The sequence below is a fragment of the Nematolebias whitei genome, chromosome 3, assembly GCF_014905685.2.
Source record: "Nematolebias whitei isolate Nwh7 chromosome 3, NemWhi1, whole genome shotgun sequence".
In the NCBI taxonomy this organism is placed as follows: domain Eukaryota; kingdom Metazoa; phylum Chordata; class Actinopteri; order Cyprinodontiformes; family Rivulidae; genus Nematolebias; species Nematolebias whitei.
In genome coordinates, this window is record NC_056500.1 from 57716360 (window position 1) to 57737409 (window position 21050).

General features: G+C 44.0%; 1 protein-coding gene across 1 annotated transcript in view; it reads left to right on the forward strand.

Moving 5' to 3' along the window:
- Positions 1 to 10233: 10233 nt before the first annotated feature.
- The window catches only part of usp46 (ubiquitin specific peptidase 46), a 20295-nt gene continuing 9478 nt past the window's right edge, over positions 10234 to 21050 (forward strand). Inside the window, exons 1-3 of the mRNA XM_037675055.1 lie at positions 10234 to 10392; positions 16335 to 16415; positions 17529 to 17742. Of these exons, the coding sequence (XP_037530983.1) occupies positions 10357 to 10392; positions 16335 to 16415; positions 17529 to 17742 (331 nt within the window). The 5' untranslated portion in view covers positions 10234 to 10356. The remainder of the gene's footprint in view (positions 10393 to 16334; positions 16416 to 17528; positions 17743 to 21050) is intronic.

Consider the following 21050-nt stretch of genomic DNA (forward strand, 5'->3'; position numbering starts at 1 on the left):
CTTCGTTGGTTACTTTCCTTGGGTCTCCTGAGTCTTTCCCTGAGTCTTCCTGGTCCCTCGAGTTCCCCGTGTCTCTTGTGTCTCCTGAGTTCCCCGTGCCTCCTTCCTAGTTCATGTAAGTTTTGCTGCCCCGTCAGCTTATTTATTTTGTACTTTTATTTCTCATTAAAAGCCTATTTTTTGTATATCTACCGAGTTGAGTCCCTGTTCTGCACTCTGGGTTCGCTCCTAACCTCAAACCATGACAATACCCATGTCAACAGTGTTTTATATAAACGTTAAAAAAAACAGGAATAACACCAACAATTATATCAATATCTAAATAGCTTTAAAGCTATTTCTGATGTTCTCTGCATGATGGCATGAGCATGCTCCACCTTGTCCTCCATGTCAGCAGTTCAGCTCTGCTCCAGCTTACTTTAGATCTGGGATGAACATTTCTGTAGAAAATATAATTGTTCTATTTTTTTGTTTTTTATGTCAACTGAGTACCTGGATCTATAACAGAGTTGATTGTGCTTCTAGTCAGACAACTATTGAAAAATTGTAATTAATTGATTATAATGTTAAATGAAACTGTCCATCCATCCATTTTTCTTCTGCTTATCCGGGGTCGGGTCGCAGAGGCCTTCCCACCACCTGTGGGAGGGGCCAAAGGGGTACCTTTGGGGGTACCTTTGGGAAAGGGTACCTTCCCCACCAGTGAGGTGACATTCCACACCCCAAGAGCCAGCTTCTGTAGTCGAGGATCAGACCGCCAGTGTCCCTGCCCTCGGCCACCACCCATCCCACATTGATTGCACCCAACCCCTTTGGCCACTCCCACAGGTGGTGAGCCCATGGGAAGGGGAACCCACGTCTCCTCTTTGGGCTGTGCCCAGCCAGTCTCCATGGGTAAAAGCCCGGCCACCAGGCGCTCGCCCGTGTGCCCCACCTCCAGGCCTGGCTCCAGAGTGGGGCCCCGGTGACCCACGTCTGGGCGAGAGAACAACGAGTCCATTTATTTTTCTCTAATGAAACGGTTTCTAGTTAAAATCATAATAGTTGACAAAATAAGTGTTAATTGTGCAAAAATAAATTACCGAACAATTTATTATACCACTGAAATAGAATGCAAGTCTGAGAAGGTTTCCTGTCAAGAGCCCTCAAGCTCCCATAACATGTAATTATTTCATATTCATAAATAAACATGACAGCTTGTCAATGAGCATCTTTTCTCAACACCAACACGCAGGTTTTTTTTTTCCATATTTTTTTTCTTTTGAAGTTTGTCATTGTTTTCCTACTTTTTGTTTAAATTTAAAATGCTAAGAAGATAAATGCCAGAGGAATGTTGTAAAGAGCATAAACTGTTATTGAACGTGAGGGCTCAGGGTTCCTGCAGGGCAATTGGTGCTGAGTGCAGAACAATGTTGTGCAAATGACGGGAATTAAAACTACAAAGAAAGTGGTGATTACATCTCAGGAAGTCTTCTAAATATGTTGGGCCTGCAAGTTTTTATTGTTTGACAGCAAAAGGCGTGCTACAATGTTTCGTCTGTGTTTGTGTACATGTGTACATTTCGGTACATGTGTTTGTTAGCAAAATATCTCATAAATAATGGATGAATTTGAATTGAAGTGTCTTAATGTAATCATTGGAAATACTTCTACATCTGGTTAACTTATGGAGTCAACTTGACTTATGGCGGCTGCCTCAGCCAACAGACCTTTGATAACAGCTAAATGGCTGCAACTCAGATTCTTTATTTCATTCATTCAACCTTTATTTAAACAGATAAATCACATTGAGCCTCGAAGACTCATTTACAAGTGAGACCTGTTTGGACAGACAAAAACAGTGGTTAACTGGACACATGTAGGAGTTGGAGGCGAAAAAAATTCCTATCAGACTATTTTCTTGGCTGAGAAAAACCCCTAATATTACCATACCATACCATACCAATTTATTTATAGAGCACTTAAAACAGCGACAAGGCCAAACAAAGTGCTGTACAAAAGAAAACAAACATGCACAGCGGACAGGAAAACATAAAATAGAAATACAGATACAAATAGCAGCAGAAGCTAACTAAAATGGCCAACAGTGTAGAGTACAGACAGGACCAAAACAAATCACACCGTATTAAAGGCAAGAGAATAGAAGTGGGTCTTCAAGCAAGACTTAAAGGCTGAGAGTGTGGGAGCCTGCCGGACACTCAGTGGCAACTCATTCCACAGTCGTGGACCTGCAACAGAGAAAGCCCTGTCACCTCTGAGCTTACGACGGGTTTCTGGGACTGAGAGAAGCATCTGGTCTGCTGACCTCAGAGAGCGTGGTGGGACATATGGCTGCAGAAGATCAGTGAGATAGGATGGGGCGGAACTGTTCAGTGATTTAAAAACATAAATGAGAATTTTGAATTGGATCCGAAGGTGAATGGGTAGCCAGTGCAGGGAGGCCAAAACTGGCGTGATGTGCTCTCTATAGCCTGTACCAGTTAAAAATCGGGCTGCAGCATTTTGGACCAGTTGTAGACGTGCAATGGAGGACTGACTGATTCCAAACAGAAGTGAATTGCAGTAATCAAGCCTAGATGTTATGAAGGTGTGGATCACTGTCTCAAGGTTCTTTTTGGAGAGTATAGGCTAGAGCTTAGACAGCCGTCTCAGCTGAAAAAAAACAGGATTTGACCATCATGTTTACGTGACTGTTGAGTTTTAAGGACGGGTCCATTATCACCCCCAGATTAGTGATCTTTTGTTTCTCTAGCGGGGCTAGAGAGAAAAGGTCAATGTCATGGTTCATGAGTGAGCCACTGGGATGGAACAGCATGACTTCAGACTTCTTCTCATTGAAGCTTAAGAAGTTTAAAGCCATCCAGTCCCGGATGTCAGCCAGGCAGTCAAGAAGAGGCTGAATAGAGCGTGTGCCTCTGTGCCTCAGGGGGAAGTAAATTTGGCAATCATCGGCGTAGAAATGAAAGGGTATGTTGTATTTATGGAAAATACCACCTAGTGGCAGCAGGTATAAAGAAAAGAGAAGGGGACCGAGGATGGACCCCTGCGGTAAATCCAACTGGAGCGCTGTCGATGCCGAACTAAAATCTTTGATATTGACACAGAAGGTTCTGTCAGAGAGGTAGGACCCAAACCATTTACGGGCTGACCCTGTGATGCCCACCCACTGCTCCAGTCTAGAAATGAGGATCTTGTGGTCGATGGTGTCAAAAGCAGATGTAAGGTACAATAGGACAAGCAGCACAGAATCACCTGCGTCTGTGGATATGAAAATGTCATTAAAAACCTTCAGTAGAGCAGTTTCAGTGCTATGGAGAGATTTGAAGCCAGATTGGAATAACTCTAGGATAGTGTGATCCCCCAAAAACTGTTTCAACTGAGACTCCACAATTTTTTCCAGTAGTTTAGAGGTGAATGGGAGTCTGGAGACAGGCCGGAAGTTGGACATGACTGAGGGGTCAAGGTTAGGTTTTTTCAGGAGGGGCTGGACAGCAGCATGTTTAAAAGTTTTTGGCACCACACCTGAGGATAAACTGCTATTCAGAATAGTGAGAATAAAAGGACCCAGGGTAGGAAAAACTTCCATTAGTAGCCGAGGGGGACCACATCAAAGGGGGAACCAGATGGCTTCATGCTGCACATTACCTGCTCCAGAGAGGACAGAGAGATGGGCTCAAAGTGGTCAAACACAGCCACACACTGAGATGGGATGGACAGATCAGGAGCTGGTGGAGAAATAAGTGCCTGGGTGTTTGTCACTTTTTCTAAAAAGAAATGGAGGAAGTTTTCACACAGCTCAGTTGAGGCTTCCAGAGGTGAAGGCTCACTGAGGTGTAGAACTAAGAACTCGGGGGTTATGGGAGTTGGAGACAATTAAATCAGAGAAGAATTTACATTTGGCAGCTTTAACGGTTTTCTGATAGTGACGCCAATTCTCCCTTAACATTTGAAAAGAAACCTGCAGCCTGTCCTTCCTCCACCTTTGTTCAGCTCTGCGACACTGCTGTCTAACGGCTCGAGTGACATCATTCAGCCAAGTCTCTGATCTAAGTTTCGTTTTTCTGGTTTTAAGGGGAGCAACACGGTCCAGAACATTTAAACAGGCAGAGTTGAACTGAGAGGTTAGCTCCTCAGTGGTAAGAGACACCGAGAGCTGTTCGATCCTCTCAGAGTTAAAACCTTCATTAAAACGAGCAGCAGTGAAATGGTTAATGGAACGCGTAGTACGTGCAGGAACGCACGTCTTAGCAGTAGGACAAGGGGGGGTGAAGTCAAACAATACAGGCATGTGATCTGAAAAAACATTGTCACCGATTTTCAAATTAGAAACAGAGACATTGCATGTTAAAACGAGGTCCAGCGTGTAACCGTGTTCTTGGGTGGGACCGTTTACCTGCTGAGTTAAATTAAAAGAGTCCAATAAATCTAGAAAGTCCTTCACTAAGGGTTTCTCCTGACAACACACATGCAAATTAAAGTCACCAATAAACAAAAAGTGAGTGTATGTCTGTGTGATATCAGCCAAAAAGTCAGAGAATTCATTTATGAAGTCCTTGGATCGAGGGGGCGGTAGACGAGTGCGCACAGAACCGGAGGAGAGTGTCAGAGTTCAAAGACGCTTAGCTCAAAGACGCTTAGCTCAAAGCTGGCGTGGGACATCGGGATGGACAACTGTTTACAGGCCAAGTTTGCTTTAAAAACTGTTAATAATCCCCCCCTCCCGCGCCGACCTGATGGCCGCGGGGCATTGAAACACAGACAGTCCGGAGGCAGTAATTCCACCAAGGCGCTGGACTCACCATCAGAAATCCAAGATTCCGTGACGAACAGAAAATCCAACTCCTCATCTTTAAAAAAGTCATTGAGGATAAACGTCTTGTTTGAAACAGACCTTGCGTTGATTAAACACATCCTGATAGGGTCCAACGCAGACACAGCCGTGGAAGGAGACGCGCGCGCGAGCGGGCGCAGGTTATGAAGAACAGCTCCTCCAGGTCTGCTGGTGTGGCGCACAGGTAAACAACTCCAGGTGTTTACATGGACTGAGCGCACAGGCAGCTGGCCAGCAGCCGGGCCCCGGAAGCACCACGGGTCAGAGAGGAGATGATCAGATCCAGAGCGAGTCCTGATAGAATAGTCCACACATTGCCTCAGTTTCACCAAAATCCCTGCACGCTTCCCATGACGTCTGCAACGTTTCCTCCATGGAGAAAGGCCAGGGTCACGCAGAAGGAATGCAGGAATCTCAGACAGGACCGGTGGAGGAGAGTGCTGACCGCTGTACAAAAACTCCGCAGGCATTTCAGCAACTGTACGGAGCTCCAAAAGTGCCCAACGATCATACTGAAAATATGACTCGGCACATTGCACCATATATTATTGAATATTGAAAAAACACCTCGCACAAACAAGCACATATTTACGTAAACATTCTGCAATACAGCAGAGCAGGAAGAAGGAAGAGACGAGAGTGGTCAACAACGCTTACAGATGCTCTCGAGGTCACTGTAATCAGTCAATGTCCTCCGGTGAGATCCATAAACATTCTCGAGGTATGTCGAGGAATGGCCAAGAATAACCCCTGAGAATCCAGAGTCCTGAAAAGATGACACGAAGTTTTTCAGCGGGGTTTCATCTTTTACTGCTAGAGCTAATATTTTGTGTGTTCTTAGATAAAAGTCATTCACAACACGTACTCAGGGAGCAACCAATGGTGAAACATTTTGTGATATTATCACAAAATGATATCACCAATGAAGTTATTTTAAAGATTCAATCAAACATTATACAAAGTAAAATAACTATCAGTTCTCATAAAATTATTTTAGTTTTAAACTCAGGTGTGAGAGGCGGCAGGTCATACCTTCACGATATGGTGGGACTTTTTATTTAGATTATTTCATGTTGTATTCATGTTCATGTATGTTTTGGGGATCTTCATGTCTTATTTGTACTGTATGCCTTGTGACTGCTGTTTTGTCTCTTACATTCTTCTGCACATTCATTATGGTGTTTTAAAATGCTTTATATAGTGTAACTACAAATTTCATTGCATGAAATAAACTAGCTGAAATGTTGTTTGTTTGTTTTGTACAAATAATTGTTTTATGAATTTTATTTTTATGAAATTTAAACACTGAAATGTTTAGTGAGCTGTTTGTGATGTGCAATATTACTGAAAGGAGAGATTAAATAATTGCCTTAAATACACATAAAGTCAGGTCATCTTTATCAAACAACATAAGTCAATGGTAAATGGTAAACTTTTGGAATCTAGCTGTTTTTTGTTTTGTTACCTTTTTTCCTTTTAGCCATCCTATTTGTTAAAAAAAAAAAAACTGTAGTATGAGTTTTTATAACTGCTTATTGTTGTTGCTGTTGTCCATTGTTGTCATCTTTCTTTGTTGAAATCAGGTCTCTCTTGTAAATGAGTCCTCGAGGCTCAATGGGATTTACCTGTATAAATAAAGGTTGATTGATAAATGGACTGTACTTATATAGCACCTTTCTATCTGATCCAGATACTCAAAGCACTTTGCACTACAATCTGTGCCTCATTTACCCATTCATTCAGCACTCTACTAGATCTCTACAAAGCTAATAGAACAAATCATTCTAAGGAGACTAATAAGTGCCTTTATCACATTCATTCACCGATGGGACACACATCGGAGGCAATGAGGGGTTCAGTGTCTTGCCCAGGGGCACTTCGGCATGTGACTGCTGGTGCTGGTGGATTTGAACCCCCAACTCTTGCATTGGAGGACGACTGCTCTAACCAGAGGTGTCCACCACCGAGTTTGTGGATGGCCACCGCGAGAAGCACCGACAACCTTGTGGCCACAGCTCAAGGCAGCTACCTCAACAAGCGAGGTACGGAACATGGCCCACTCTGACTCAATGTCCCCCACCTCAGCTGATATGCGGTTAAAGCTCTCCCGGATGTGTAAGTTGAAGATCTCTCTGACGAGTTCTTCTGCCAGGCGTTCCCAGCAAACCCGCACTACACGTTTGGGTCTACCAGGTCTGTCCAGCATCTTCCCCACCATCTGATCCAACTTACTACCAGGTGGTGATCAGTTAACAGCTCAGCTCCCCTCTTCACCTGAGTGTCCAAAACAAACGGCAGCAAATCAGATGACACGACTATGAAGTCAATCATTGATCTACGACCTAGGGCGTCCTAGCCAGGGTAAGAGCGCCATGGTCCCCGCCTTCGGCCATTGCCAATAGCGTCATGCACCTGACTTTTATGACCCTTCCTGCAGGTGGTGGGTCTACAGGAAGGCAAACCCATGCTACTCCTTTGGGCTGAGCCCGACCAGGCCCCATGACCTGGTCACCAGGCGCTCGCCGACGAGCCCCTCCCCCAGGCCTGGCTCCAGGGTGGGGCCCCAGTAACCCACGCCCGGGCAAGGGACACTGAGTTCCTTGTTTTGTTTTGTCCATAAAAATCTTCTGAATCGCTCTTTGTCTGGCCTGTCACCTATTATGATTCCTCTTTTAATTTTATTTTTATTACATTGCCTTGACTGGAAACCTTTTTCGATTGAGGGGCGGCTGTGGCTGAGTGGTTAGGGAGGTTGTCAAGCTGAAGAAGGAGTCCTTTCGAGCCTTGTTGGCCAGTGGGACTCTGGAGGCAGCTGAGGAGTACTGGAGGGCCAAGCAGTCTGCAGCCTTGGCTGATGCTGAGGCAAAAGCTCAGATGTGGGAGGAGTTCGGTGAAACCTTGGATAGAGACTCTCGGTCAGCTCCGAGGAGATTCTGGCAAACCATCAGGTGGCTGAGTAGGGGAAAGAAGCACTTTACTAACACTGTGTTCAGTGAAGGTGGGGTGCTGTTGACCTCAACCAGTGATGTCGTCGGGAGGTGGAAGGAATACTTTTCGGACCTTCTCAATCCCACCAGCACGTCTTACATGGAAGAATCTGAGTCGGGGAACTTTGTGGTTGATCCGTCCATAACTGTGGCTGAGGTTGCCGAAGTAGTTAAAAAGCTCCGAGGTGGCAGGGCTCCAGGAGTGGATGAGATTCACCCTGATTTCCTTAAGGCTCTGGATGTTGTGGGGCTGTCTTGGCTGACATGCCTTTGCAACGTCGCGTGGACATTGGGGGCAGTGCCACTTGATTGGCAGACTGGGGTGGTGGTCCCCCTCTTCAAAAAGGGGGACCAGAGGGTGTGCTCCAATTATAGGGTCATCACTCTCCTTAGCCTCCCTGGTAAGGTCTATTCAGGGGTACTAGAGAAGCGAGTTCGATCGTTGGTCGAACCTCAGATCTAGGAGGAACAATGCGGTTTCTGTCCTGGCCGTGGAACACTGGATCAGCTCTTTACCTTCACTAGGGTCCTTGAGGGGTCATGGGAGTTTGCTCATCCAAGCTACATATGTTTTGTGGACTTGGAGAAGGCATTTGACCGTGTTCCTCAGGATACACTGTGGGGGGTGCTCCATGAGTATGGGATTGGAAGCCATTTGTTACAGGCTGTTCAGTCCCTATACAAGCAGTGCAAGAGTTTGGTTCGCATTGCCGGTAGTAAGTCAGACCCCTTCAGGGTGGGAGTTGGACTCCGCCAGGGCTCCCCTTGGTCACCGATTCTGTTCATAACTTTTATGGACATAATTTCTTGGTGTAGCCAGCTGGCGGAGGGTTTCTGGTTTGGTGGCCTCAGGATTCCATCTCTGCTGTTTGCAGATGATGTGGTCCTGTTGGTGTCATCGTGCCGTGATCTTCAGCTCTCACTAGAGTGGTTCGCAGCTGAGTGTGAAGCAGCTGGGATGAGAATCAGCACCTCCAAATCTGAGGCCATGGTCCTCAACCGGAAAAGGGTGGATTGCTCTCTTCAGGTCGAGGGTGAGTTTCTGCCTCAAGTGGAGGAATTCACGTATCTCGGGGTTTTGTTCAGGAGTGAGGGAAGAATGGATTGTGAGATTGACAGACGGATTGGTGCAGCATCTGCAGTATTGCGGACTCTGTACCGGTCTGTTGTGGTGAAGAGGGAGCTGATCTCTAAGGCAAAGCTCTCGGTTTACCACTCGGTCTACGTTCCTACCCTCACCTATGGTCATGAGCTCTAGTGACCGAAAGAATGAGATTGCGGCTACAGGCGGTTTAAATGAGTTTTCTCCGCAGCGTAGCTGGACTCTCCCTAGGGTAAGAAATTCAGTTATCCGGGAGAGACTTGGAATAGAACCACTACTCCTCAACGTAGAGAGGAGCCAGTTGAGGTGGTTCGGGCATCTGGTAGGATGCCCCCTGGGCACCTCCCTAGAGAGGTGCTTCGGGCATGTCCAACCGGAAGAGACCCCGGGAAAGACCCAGGACATGCTGGAAAGACTATGTCTCTCGGTTGGCCTGGGAATGCCTTGGAATCCTCCCAGGAGAGCTGGAAGAGGTGGCTGTGGAAAGAGATGTCTGGGCCTCCCTACTCAAGCTGCTGCCCCCATGACTCGACTTCGGAATAAGCGAAAGTTAATGGATGGATGGATGGAACCATAATTGATGGGGTGATTTAAAGATTAAAAGATTATTCAAAATCAACACCTTTGATATATGTAATTATCAAACAAAAATATGTCAACTTTAAACTGTCCTTTGCTATTTTTTCATCCATTTTTTTTAACATAATGTTCATTCAACCTTTATTTATACAGGTTAATCCCATTGAACCACGGGGACTCATTTACAAAACCTGATGTGCAGGACGTTATCTGGTAGTAAATACCCTTTGTTCCCTGAAAGAGACAACTCATCTCGATTTCTGGTGTAAAAGTTATTATATTCGCGAAATTAATTACTTAAAATTACTCGAAATTTTACAAAAAGCCTATGAAATTCCTACATAGTTACTCTTATATACCATACCATACCAATTTATATAACTACATATCCCTAAATGCATTGCTTCCTATACTTGTTGGTGATTGGTTGCAGTACAAGTAAACTTCCCCGTGCAAGTCAGTGTGTGGACAACTTTTCCTGTCAATCAAACCAGTAACTCTAGACCAATCATCGTCGGAGTTTCATAAAAAAGGCGGGGTTTCATCTTTCACTCACAGTAGGACTGTCTCCTGGTCGCTGATAACAACCTGCTGCCCGCAAGTTCTCCTGTCAGCATTTTCTCTCAAACTCCGGTGGTTTCCAGCCGAACTGTTTTCGACATATGTGTGAAGAGGATGAAGGCGGACCAGCAGTGAGAGCAGAGTCGAACAACACCGGCTGCATGGTTCTCCGTGTCCCTCCGCCTGGGGTTGCTGCTTGGCCTCCAGCCGCAGCTGCGAATTAACTCCATTTGTCAGCGTCGCCTCGCTCTTGTTTCTTTTATGGAGATGGCAGTGAGGGGGACACTGTAAACTAAATGACTGTCAGAAACATTGCCTCCATTTGTAATATGGTGAGTAACTTTCTTTTTACCTGCCTTGCTAACCTGCAGAAACTGGAAGCTGCGTGATGGACTGAGTTGCTGTCAAACACCGGCTCCTGTACAACAGGATGTCCAGGGAGGCGGTAGGCCACTTTCACAGGTCTCAGTGCTCAGACACGCTGCTCAGTGTTGCAGCCTGCTGAGAGAGGACACAGTGGACATGTCCAGCTGTGAGGGACAGTGTGCGGCCCCTGACAGCTTGTTGTTGCATAATGTGGTCCTGCTGCAGAGCCCTTCATGTCCTGGTAACACAGCAGGAATCTGTGTTTACGTTGTGTTCAGGGCCAGAGAGAAAGTAGGAAAGAACAGACTTAATGCCTGTGGAGCTAGCTTTATGTAGACCGCACACACATGTCTAAAGACAGCACACGCATGTCTAAAGACAGCACACGCATGTCTAAAGACAGCACACGCATGTCTCAAGCCTGCAGACTTGGTCTGCTCTGAGGGCTGATTTACAAGTATCTGCAGCATTTATTTACTGTAGATTAACCTTCTAAAGCTGTTTTTTATTTCATGTAGGCATTTGTTTTATTGTGTCCCGTTTGCACCAGTGCTGCAATGAAAATAAGCATTTTTCTGAACAAGACTGCAACTAGCAAGAAAAGCACGAAATATTTCTTGTATAATTTATATTTGGCATAGTTCAAAAGTGATGTGAAATAAAAATTAAAGGCCAGGCCAGCTTTTAAAAATAAGATCATATATGCTAAGAAACAACGGGGTTAAACATTACTGTTTTGATCCACTCTTGTAAATATTATGCACAATTTCATGTGATGTTGCAAGATTTTAAGAGATGTATTGGTGCTCCAGGTATGCACAGGGGATAACTCTCAGCTACTACCAGTCCAAGTTTTAGTTCAGCGGAGGAAGCGGGTAAAGATAATGGACTGGTTAGCTGAGTAAAAGCCATTTTTGTATTTTCTAATGTACTGTTGCTGCGGCAGTTCAAATACAACCTCCACTAGTTCCTCTACAAAAGTGAATCAGTTGTAGATGTATACTCAATGATTACTCTAAGAGTTTCATTAAAATGTGTACATTTATCTTTCACCTTCGGCAGAAGATGGTCACGCTTAAACTGAGTCTTGTTTTTTGTCCGTACAATTTATTTAGTGTAATGAATGAGTGGTAGAACATCACATAACAGTTACTGCAGTTTTCAATGAAACCTTCGGCCTTGTATGTCCAATGAGTGATGTCTACTGCAGGTAAGATGTTGATTACTGATGACAACTCCACAGAATAGCACGTCAAAGAATCTTATCTTTTTCATTTTCTGTCAGTGACTTTATTAGCAAATTGTTCCGACTCTGCCTTTATGTACTACACTGCCTGACCCAAAATAACATTAATATTTTGTTGGACCGCCTTTAGCTTTGATCACATCATGCATTCACTGTGGCATTGTTTCATTAAGCTTCTGTAATGTCACAAGATCTATTTCCATCCAGTGTTGCATTAATTTTTCACCAAGATCTTGCATTGATGACTAGGCACTAATTTGATGACTAGGCACTAGGCATCATGGGTGCATCACTTCACCTGCCTCTCTTCTTACCCTGATGTGCCCATCACTCTGGAACGGAGTAAATCTGGACTCAGATCACATGACCTTTTTCCATTGCTCCAGAGTCCAATCTTTATGCTCCCTAGCAAATTGAAGCCTTTTTTTTCCAGTTAGCCTCACTGATTAGTGGTTTTCTTAAGGCTATACAGCTGTTCAGTCCCAGTTCCTTCACATTGTGCATGTGGAAAGGCTCTTACTTTCACTATTAAACATTGCCCTGAGTGCTACTGTTGTTTTTCTTGGATTTAATTTCACCAAACATTTAAGTTATCACTGATCACGATCATTCAGGATTTCCTTCCAGCCACATTTCTTCCTGTAAGACAATGTGTCCCCACTATCCTTCCAGTTTTTAATAATGCGTTGGACAGTTCTTAACCCAGTTTTAGTAGTTTCTGCAATCTCCTTAGATGTTTTCTCTGCTTGATGCAGCCAATGATTTGATCCTTCTCAAACAGACTGACATCTTTTCCACGACCACGTGATGTGTCTTTAGACATGGTTGTTTAAGAAATGAGAAGCAACTCATTGCACCAGTTGAGGTTAAATAACTTGTTGCAGCTGAAAGATAATAGTCCATGAAGTAATTATCCAATAGGAGACTCGTACCTATTTGCTTAGTTATATCCAGGTGGCAACTTTTTTTTTTTTTGGCCAGGCAGTGTATCTGTAAGCTTATTTATAATAAACAATTTTCTTTCACATAGACTGATACAGAACTCCTGTTTACACCTGACACTAGGCCTGTCACAATAACAAATTTTTCTGGGCAAGTAATTGTCTCATAAATTATCGTGATAAACGATAATATTGTTTGAAATTTGACAGTAATTAGTAATTATTGTCAAATTTAAGAAGAGAGGTTTAATTTGCTTTGCACGCAGTACCTGCTTTCGACCACCGGATGGTAGTGTAAGCGTGTTTGAACTGAAGGATGGATAGTGAGGGAGCAAGCAGTGCGTTTTTTAAAGAAAAATGGGAGGGAGGCCTCTTGACATGTCATGGGCTGTCTCCAGTTCTCAAAATGGCGGATGCTCGGTGTGGTTTGAGCTCTTTAGCTTAGCATTTTCACACAAAGCTTTTCATAAAAAAAAATCAGTAAACAAGTTCTTAGCTTCTTTTTACAGAGAAAAACTATTTACACGAAGGCACGGGTTTCAACCGTGAATTTTGGAGCTTCGACAAGACGGAGGTTTTTTCCCTGAGGTCAGCCTGTTAGCTTCTCAGCTTAGCTGCTTTTAACCATAGACGTTATTTATTGTCTGTGCTTTTAACGATTCAGAAACGCGATTTTGGACACTTAAAATGGATTTTAAAGAGAAAAGAGAAAGGGAGGGGTCAGTAAAGGGCACGGGAGTAGAGCTTTTGTCATCCAGTGTCTTCAGTAGAAAGAGAGAGACATGAAGAAACGATAAAGCTGATGAATGAAAATGAGGTCAATAATTTTAATTTATCATGCGATTAATTGATTTATTGTTTATTGAGACAGGCCTACCTGACACTACAGAGATCAGTGGTCTGACACTTTGAGTAGTGATTGCTCAGACCATTTACCTGTAGTAGTATACTACTTGGGGCGGGGGCTGCATTTATGTCAGACAAGAAAATAAAGTCACAGTAAAACATTTACCAGCTGTAATGATTTTAATACAACAAATGACAATGTGTAAGTGTGTGTGTAATAATGTCCGCTCCAATTCAAGAACGTGGTGTGACGAGAGGCTGCACTGATCCTCCTCTGTCTCTCAGAAATGTAGCATGGCTACATTTTTATGTAATTTCAAGACCCTCCAGGTAAATGTTTACTGAATTTGCTCTGATTATCAGTGGCTCCAGTTCACAGACCTGAATATCTGTTGAAGCATCTTGAACTGTAGGTGGTTAATCGAACAGAGGGACATTCAGTGTGCTTTGACCGAAAATAACGACGGCCATTAAAAGTCGAAGCCTTCCTCAAACTTAATGTCTGCTATTTTCCCTCAACAAAGCTGCGGTTCATTTGGAGAAGCTTCAAGCTCTGACAAGTGAAAAGGCTCCAAAAAGGAGATAAATGCTTGTGTCTCAGCAACCAGGAGCTCAGTCCTCCCAACTTTTGATGGGATTCTGCTCATTTAGACCAGATCTGTTTCCTACACTGAAAGAATGTGGTTTGGACATTCAGACAGAAACTGACACTGAAGTCTGGCAGTGAGGTGCCAGACAGTAATGTTTTTGCGGGCGTTTTTGTGTGTGTGTGTGTGTGTGTGTGTGTGTGTGTGTGTGTGTGTGTGTGTGTGTGTGTGTGTGTGTGTGTGTGTGTGTGTGTGTGTGTGCGTGCGCACATCGTTGTCTGTTTAGTAGCCAAACGTCTGAAGGACCACTGGACATATTTTAATGAACCTTTCATTAACAATCGGTGGATGTACATGCACAACTAATTAACTTGAGTCAACACAATTCAAGATGGCCACCATAGCCAGTTGACTCTAGAAAATAGAAAGGTGTGTATAACTTGTAGAATTTACAAGCTGAGCTAAACTTTGGTGTAGAATTAGCTGGGAGTCCAAGAAAGTTAAATCTGGTCCTCTGGACATTCAAAAAAACAAAAAACAAAGCAAAAAAAAAAAAATCTAGAAACGTTTCGTCTCTCATCCAACAGACTTCCTCAGTCTGAGGTGCTGTATTCAGCTCAGTCTCTTAAATAGCACCTTCTCAGAGTGGATCAGCCAGTTTTGCTGCTGACAACCAAAACCAGCTGATCACATGCTCAAGAAGGACCATCAGCCTAACAATGGATCATTAGCACACTGATGGCTGTTTACTATTCACAGGGGGCTGAGTGATACTAGCAATCACAGCATTGTAAGAGGGGGACAGTTGAACCCGGAGGCCTCCACCCCTGTTTAATGATGGACGATTTCTTTTCACAAAGATGGCCTCCTTTACTCCTCTCTCAAACCATCGTTCCTCTCTGTCCAGGATGTGAACATCTTCATCCCTGAAAGAGTGACCGCTGGCCTGGAGATGAGTGTAGACCGCAGAGTCCTGGCCTGATGATGTTGATCTTCTGTGCTGGGCCATCCTTTTGGCCAGTGGCTGTTTTGTTTCCCCGATGTAAGACTGATCACCCTCCTGACACTGAACAGCATACACAACATTACTCTGTTTGTGCCGGGGGACTGGATCTTTGGGATGAACCAGTCTTTGCCGTAATGTATTTTGGGGTTTAAAAGCCACTGGGACGTTATGTTTAGAAAATAAACGTCTCAGTTTCTCTGATACTCCCTCAACATACAGAATGACCACTGGTCTGGGTCTGGGTTCCTCCTTTTCACCTGATGGCTGACTGGAGTCCTGTTTGGGTTTCTTCTCTGCTTTCAGGAAGGCCCAGTTAGGATATCCACATTGCTCTAGAGCATGTCTTGTGTGGGATTTCTCCTTCTGCCTGGCTCCTGAGCTAGTGGGGATGCTGTCTGCTCTGTGATACAGAGTCCTGATGACTCCTAACTTGTGCTCCAAAGGGTGATGGGAGTCAAACTGCAAATACTGGTCTGTGTGGGTGGGTTTGCGGTACACCTCAGTTTGCAAATGTCCTCTATCAGAGACTGAGACCTCACAGTCCAAGAAAGCCAACCTGCCATTTTTTACATCTTCTCGTGTGAACTTGATGTATTTATCCACAGAGTTGATGTGGTCAGTAAAATGTTGGACTTCCTGAGATTTAATTTTAACCCAGGTGTCGTCAACATACCTGAACCAACGACTTGGTGGTGTCCCTGAAAAGGACGTCAAGGCTCTCTTTTCTACCTCCTCCATGTACAGGTTGGCAACGATAGGAGAAACTGGAGACCCCATAGCACACCCATGTTTCTGCCTATAATATTGCTCCCCATATGTGAAGTAGGTTGACTGCAGGCACAGTTTCAAGAGTTGACACAGTTGTTCTGTGGAAAGCGTGGTCCTGCTGCTCAGAGTGGTGTCTGATTTTAATTTTAAACTGACCACCTCTACTGCATCATCAACAGGAATGCATGTAAAGAGTGATGTGACATCAAAAGAGACCATTGTTTCATCAGTCTCCATGATGACATCCCTCACCTTATCCACAAAGTCCATGGTGTTCTGTATGTGGTGTTCTGAGCTGGGAGTCGTTCCCAACACGTCCTCCAAGCACTGTTAGATTGTGCATAACATTATATTTAAGTTTTTAATATAAACTCTTTCATTATGTGATCCGTTTGCTTTTATAGTTGAGTAAAACAGCATGTTTACTTCAGTATTCAGTTTGGTGAAATATGCATAGAGTAGATGGATAAAAATGCTGCGTGAGATGTTTATGTGCTTTGTTTTGCTCTCACAGGGCACCAATGCCTCCGCTCTGGAGAAAGACATCGGCCCGGAGCAATTCCCCATCAATGAACACTATTTTGGATTGGTTAATGTGAGTCTCACGAAATCCTCTTCTGCATCAACACACACAGCCAAATAACATCGGAGTCATTTTTCAAAACAAAGAGAGAGCGGTGAGTCACGTCTGCTGGTCGAACAGCTGGTGTGACTCCTTGAATGTTCTGCCTTTTTAATTCAATTTCAGTTCAATTCAGTTTATTTATAAAGCGCCAAATCACAACAAAGTTGTCTCAGGGAACTTTACAGGAACATTCACATAAAAGCCAATTAGTAAAGTTCTCTATCTAAGGAATCCAGCAGACAAGTTGAATCTTGGCTTCGTTGCAGTCTCCCATCCTGAGCAAGCACAGTGGAGACAGTGGAAAGAAAAACTCCCTTTTAAAAGAAAGAAACCTCCAGCAGAACCAGGATCAGGACAAGAGGCCATCTGCTTTGACCGGCTGGTTTGAGAGGACAGGAAGGAGACAGACGAACACAGAATGGTAGGTCCAGGTATAGGTCCAGGTGAATCTGAAACACACAAAAAAAACACATTTTAAGGATAGAAAAAATTATTACAAATACAAAACAGGTTGAGCAGAGTAAGTAAAGACAGTAGTAGAGTAATGTGATGTAAACACACCGGGTTATCAACCCGTGAGATGGTTTCAGCTGCCATCTTGATCCAAATGGAGCACACTGCTGGTTTTTTTCCCACTAAAATGAACATCCATCCATCCATCCATTTTCTTTACCCGTTTATTCCATTTTGGGTCACGGGGGTCGCTGGTGCCCATGTCCAGCAATCACTGTGCGAGGGGCGGGGGACACCCTGGACGGGTCGCAAGTCCATCACAGGGCCACATAGAGACAAATGAGACAAACAACCATTCACTCTCTCACTCACACCTAGGGACAATTTAGAGTTACCAATCAGCCTAACATGCATGTTTTTGGTCTGTGGGAGGAAACCGGAGTACCCGGAGAAAACCCACGCATGCACGGAGAGAACATGCAAACTCCACCCAGAAGGCACCTGGACCTGGGTTTGAACCAAGGACCTGCTCGCTGAGAGGCAGCAGCTCTCTAAAATGAACAAATGGTTCTAAATGATGTTTTAAGCTTCTGATAAGAGTTTGTGTTTGTGTGTTGCCTTCTTCCTCAGTTTGGAAATACGTGTTACTGTAACTCGGTGCTGCAGGCTCTCTACTTCTGCCGGCCTTTCCGAGAGAACGTGCTGGCCTACAAAGCCCAGCAGAAGAAGAAGGAGAACCTGCTCACATGCCTGGCTGACCTCTTCCACTCCATTGCTACACAGAAGAAAAAGGTGGGCGTCATCCCACCCAAGAAGTTCATCTCCCGGCTGCGGAAGGAGAATGGTGAGAGGAAACCCTCATATAAAATTCTGCTGACAACACGTTTATGGTCTGTGGTTTAAACGATATGTTTCCCTGCCAACATCCCGACAAATTAAAAGTGCACGATCAGCAAAAAGCAATAGATTCAATTTAGTATTTAATTCTCATTCACACTGGAGTCTGACAAGTCACATTTATTTATAATATGAACAACACAAAAATACTGGAACTAAGACCTGCAGTGGGAGCGTAGCCTCTGTGTAAAATTTTACATAGAAATGCTGCTTTGCAAGCTGAGCTAGCTAACTAGCAGCTGAGCTAAAATAACTCGGCAATGATCTGCAAAAATGTATTTTCTTAAAGATGAACAACAAAACACAAGTTTCACAGCAGGTTGCTTTCTAAAACCGGTAGTGTAAATATTAAGGGTGTAACGGTACGCTAAAATCACATTTCAGTTTGGTTTAGTTTCAAGGAGGGTTCGATTAATTTTCGGTACAAAAAAGGCCAAAATAAAGACTTACAAAATGTTAATTTGGGCGTGGTGGCGCAGAGGTTAGAGAAGGTGGGCCTTTGATCGGAAAATCACTGGTTCAACTCCCGGTACTGACATCAAAATACCAGGTTTCTCTTGTAAATGAGTCCTCAAGGCTCAATGGGATTTATCTGTCTAAATAAAGGTTGAACGAAGATGTGGGTAGGTTAGGTGAAGCACCCACACCTGCCTCCACCCTCGTCTGCCCCACTCTGGGCCCTTGAGCAAGGTCCTTAACCCCCACCATTTGCTCCTCCAGGTGTCCTAGATAGCAGCTCTCTGCTCCACATAGAGGGCTGTGGTAGCTCTGTGTCTGTGGTTGCGGCAGGAAGGACATCTGGCGTAAAAATAACTGCCAAGTCTTCGTGCAACTAAGGCCCTATTTACACAGACACGATGGGGGGAAACGTAGGTTTTTTTCGTATGTTATTTAGAAGAAAAGATCCGCATTGACACGGTCGGATTTTGTTTACATGCATCCGGAGGATTCCCCCCTGCCCTCCCGAATCCGCTGTAGTTACCATGCCGGGTCATTAGATGCCGCTGTGAATTTTGTACCTTCACCTAATGCGCATGCGTGCTGCCTCAGCCCGCTCCTTTCCTGTGGGCTAAAAGCTCAGCTAACAACAATTTAACAAGTTAAAGCTGGATTTTGGATAAGAGTCGACAGATTTGATGCCAAGCGGGACCGCTTCAGCTCCACACCGGTCGCTGAGTGGACCAGAACCGAGTTGACGATGTTGGACTTTACTCCGTGATAATCAGTAGCTGATTTACAGCAGGTAAATCAAATGTTCTTAATAATGTTAGTTTGTGTTTACTTTGATCACACAACAACCAACTGAGTTTCTTTTTTCTTTTATTTTTCCTGAAAGAAGAAGAAGCTGTCCTTCCACCAGGCAGACTGGTTCTGAATGAGGCTCGGCCCAGGTGCAGTGCAGGAGGACGTCGAAGAGAGATGTTGATGAACTATTTATTTTAAATTCCCCTCAATTCTTTTATTCAATCCATTTAATATTTTAAGCTGCATTAATCAAAGGAGTGACAACCTGAACGAGCCAGATGAACAACGTGGGACCAGAGTCCAGGATGGAAACAAGAGTCCAGTTCATTAATGTAGTTTACAGTTAACGTGTTTTTTGTGTGTTCAGTTTAATTATCAGCGTTTGTGTGACATACAGTTTGTTGTGTTGAATAAATAAATAAAAATTAAACCTGATGTCGTCATTTTCAACTTTAATAACTCGCAACATGTTTAGCATCATTTTAAATTTGAATTACATAATGTCCAGATAGCTTCATTTAGCTCAGAGCTTCATTATATATCTCAAACTAAAGATAAATACTGTTTATTATTATTTAACTTATTATTTAGCACATTTATATGTTCTAGTGCAGCGCGACGTGTGCGCATGCCTCGTTCTATAAACAGCGACATTAGAACTGGATCTGACTGTGTCTCTTCCAACACAGATGTCGTCACAGCACCTGGAATCTGACGTAGATTAACTACAAGATTAAAAATATATTCCATCAGTCGAGGTTCTGAAAGCAGTGTGTCCGCCGCCATGTTGATAGGAATATGTCGTCTGTCCGCACATGTGATTTAACACGAAGCCTCAGCGGGAGATGTTTACATTATCAGCGGGGGGCAGCGAAAAACCTCCACTCTGGAAAGTGGATTCAGAAACCTCCGGATTCAAAGAGGGGGGGCCACTGGTGTCGTGTAAATGATCAGCAGAACCGCAGAGAGAAAGGAGCAAATTCACTCAAAATACGTGCCGTGTAAACGGCCCCTTAGTTCGCTGTGGCGACCTCTGAAGAAGGGAGCAGCTGAAAGAAGAAGGGGGGGGGGGGGACTTAATTTAAACTTAACAAAGTTCATGCTCAATAATCCAGGTATACAATCCAACATTTTTCTGTCAGGTCATCTGGACAGGAGGAGGGGGCATGCCAAAGAGACCATCTTAGCACCAACATAACTGGTTTGTTCCACGTTGGAGTAAGCTGTTGGGGGAAGAATCAGTTTTGTGTTGTGTGTTTCCTTGACTGATGAAGCCTTCTGGATGGAAGGTGAAACGTTTCAGCACAAAAAAAAGAAACTGTCCAGATGACCTGACTGAAAAACGTTTAATTTAAACTCGTTTGCTTTATTGTTAGGCAGATGCTAAAATGAACCTTCTTTTAAACTTTTCCTCTAAAAAAATAAATGGATCAAATGCTATATGTAAACTAGCACTAACTATATTTCATCTCCCGATTGTTCATGACTTCTCCACTGATCTGTTCAGTTTGTGCATGCTCACATCTGTGAATCTGTATGAACCAGTTAATCCTCACATCCCTGGTGCACACCAAAAACACGATTTATCTTTAATAAACATCCTCATGGTCTTTGGTGTGTGCAGCAGTTCCATCATGCTGGTTGTTGTATGCAGTAATCCTGTTTTTGTTGTACACATATTCCTATAATCTCAAGAATGCTGGAATTTGTGGGGAGTTTTTTTGTGTTTCTCTAGCAGTTTTGTTTTTAATGCAGCCTGAATATTGGAGGTGAAGGACAGGTGCATGCTGGCTGTAAGGTCATTGAGAGCAGAGCTGACAGAAAGGTTCAGTGTTCTCTCTGTCCACACTGAACGAGCTCATTATGTGAAGGAACAATGTCAGCCCTGTTGGGAGCCAGCAATAGTCAGCTGTCTCATCTTTTTGTTGTTGTTGTTGTTGTTGTTGTTGTTGTTGTTGTTGTTGTCGTCGTCGTCGTCGTCGTCGTCGTCGTCGTCGTCGTCGTCGTCGT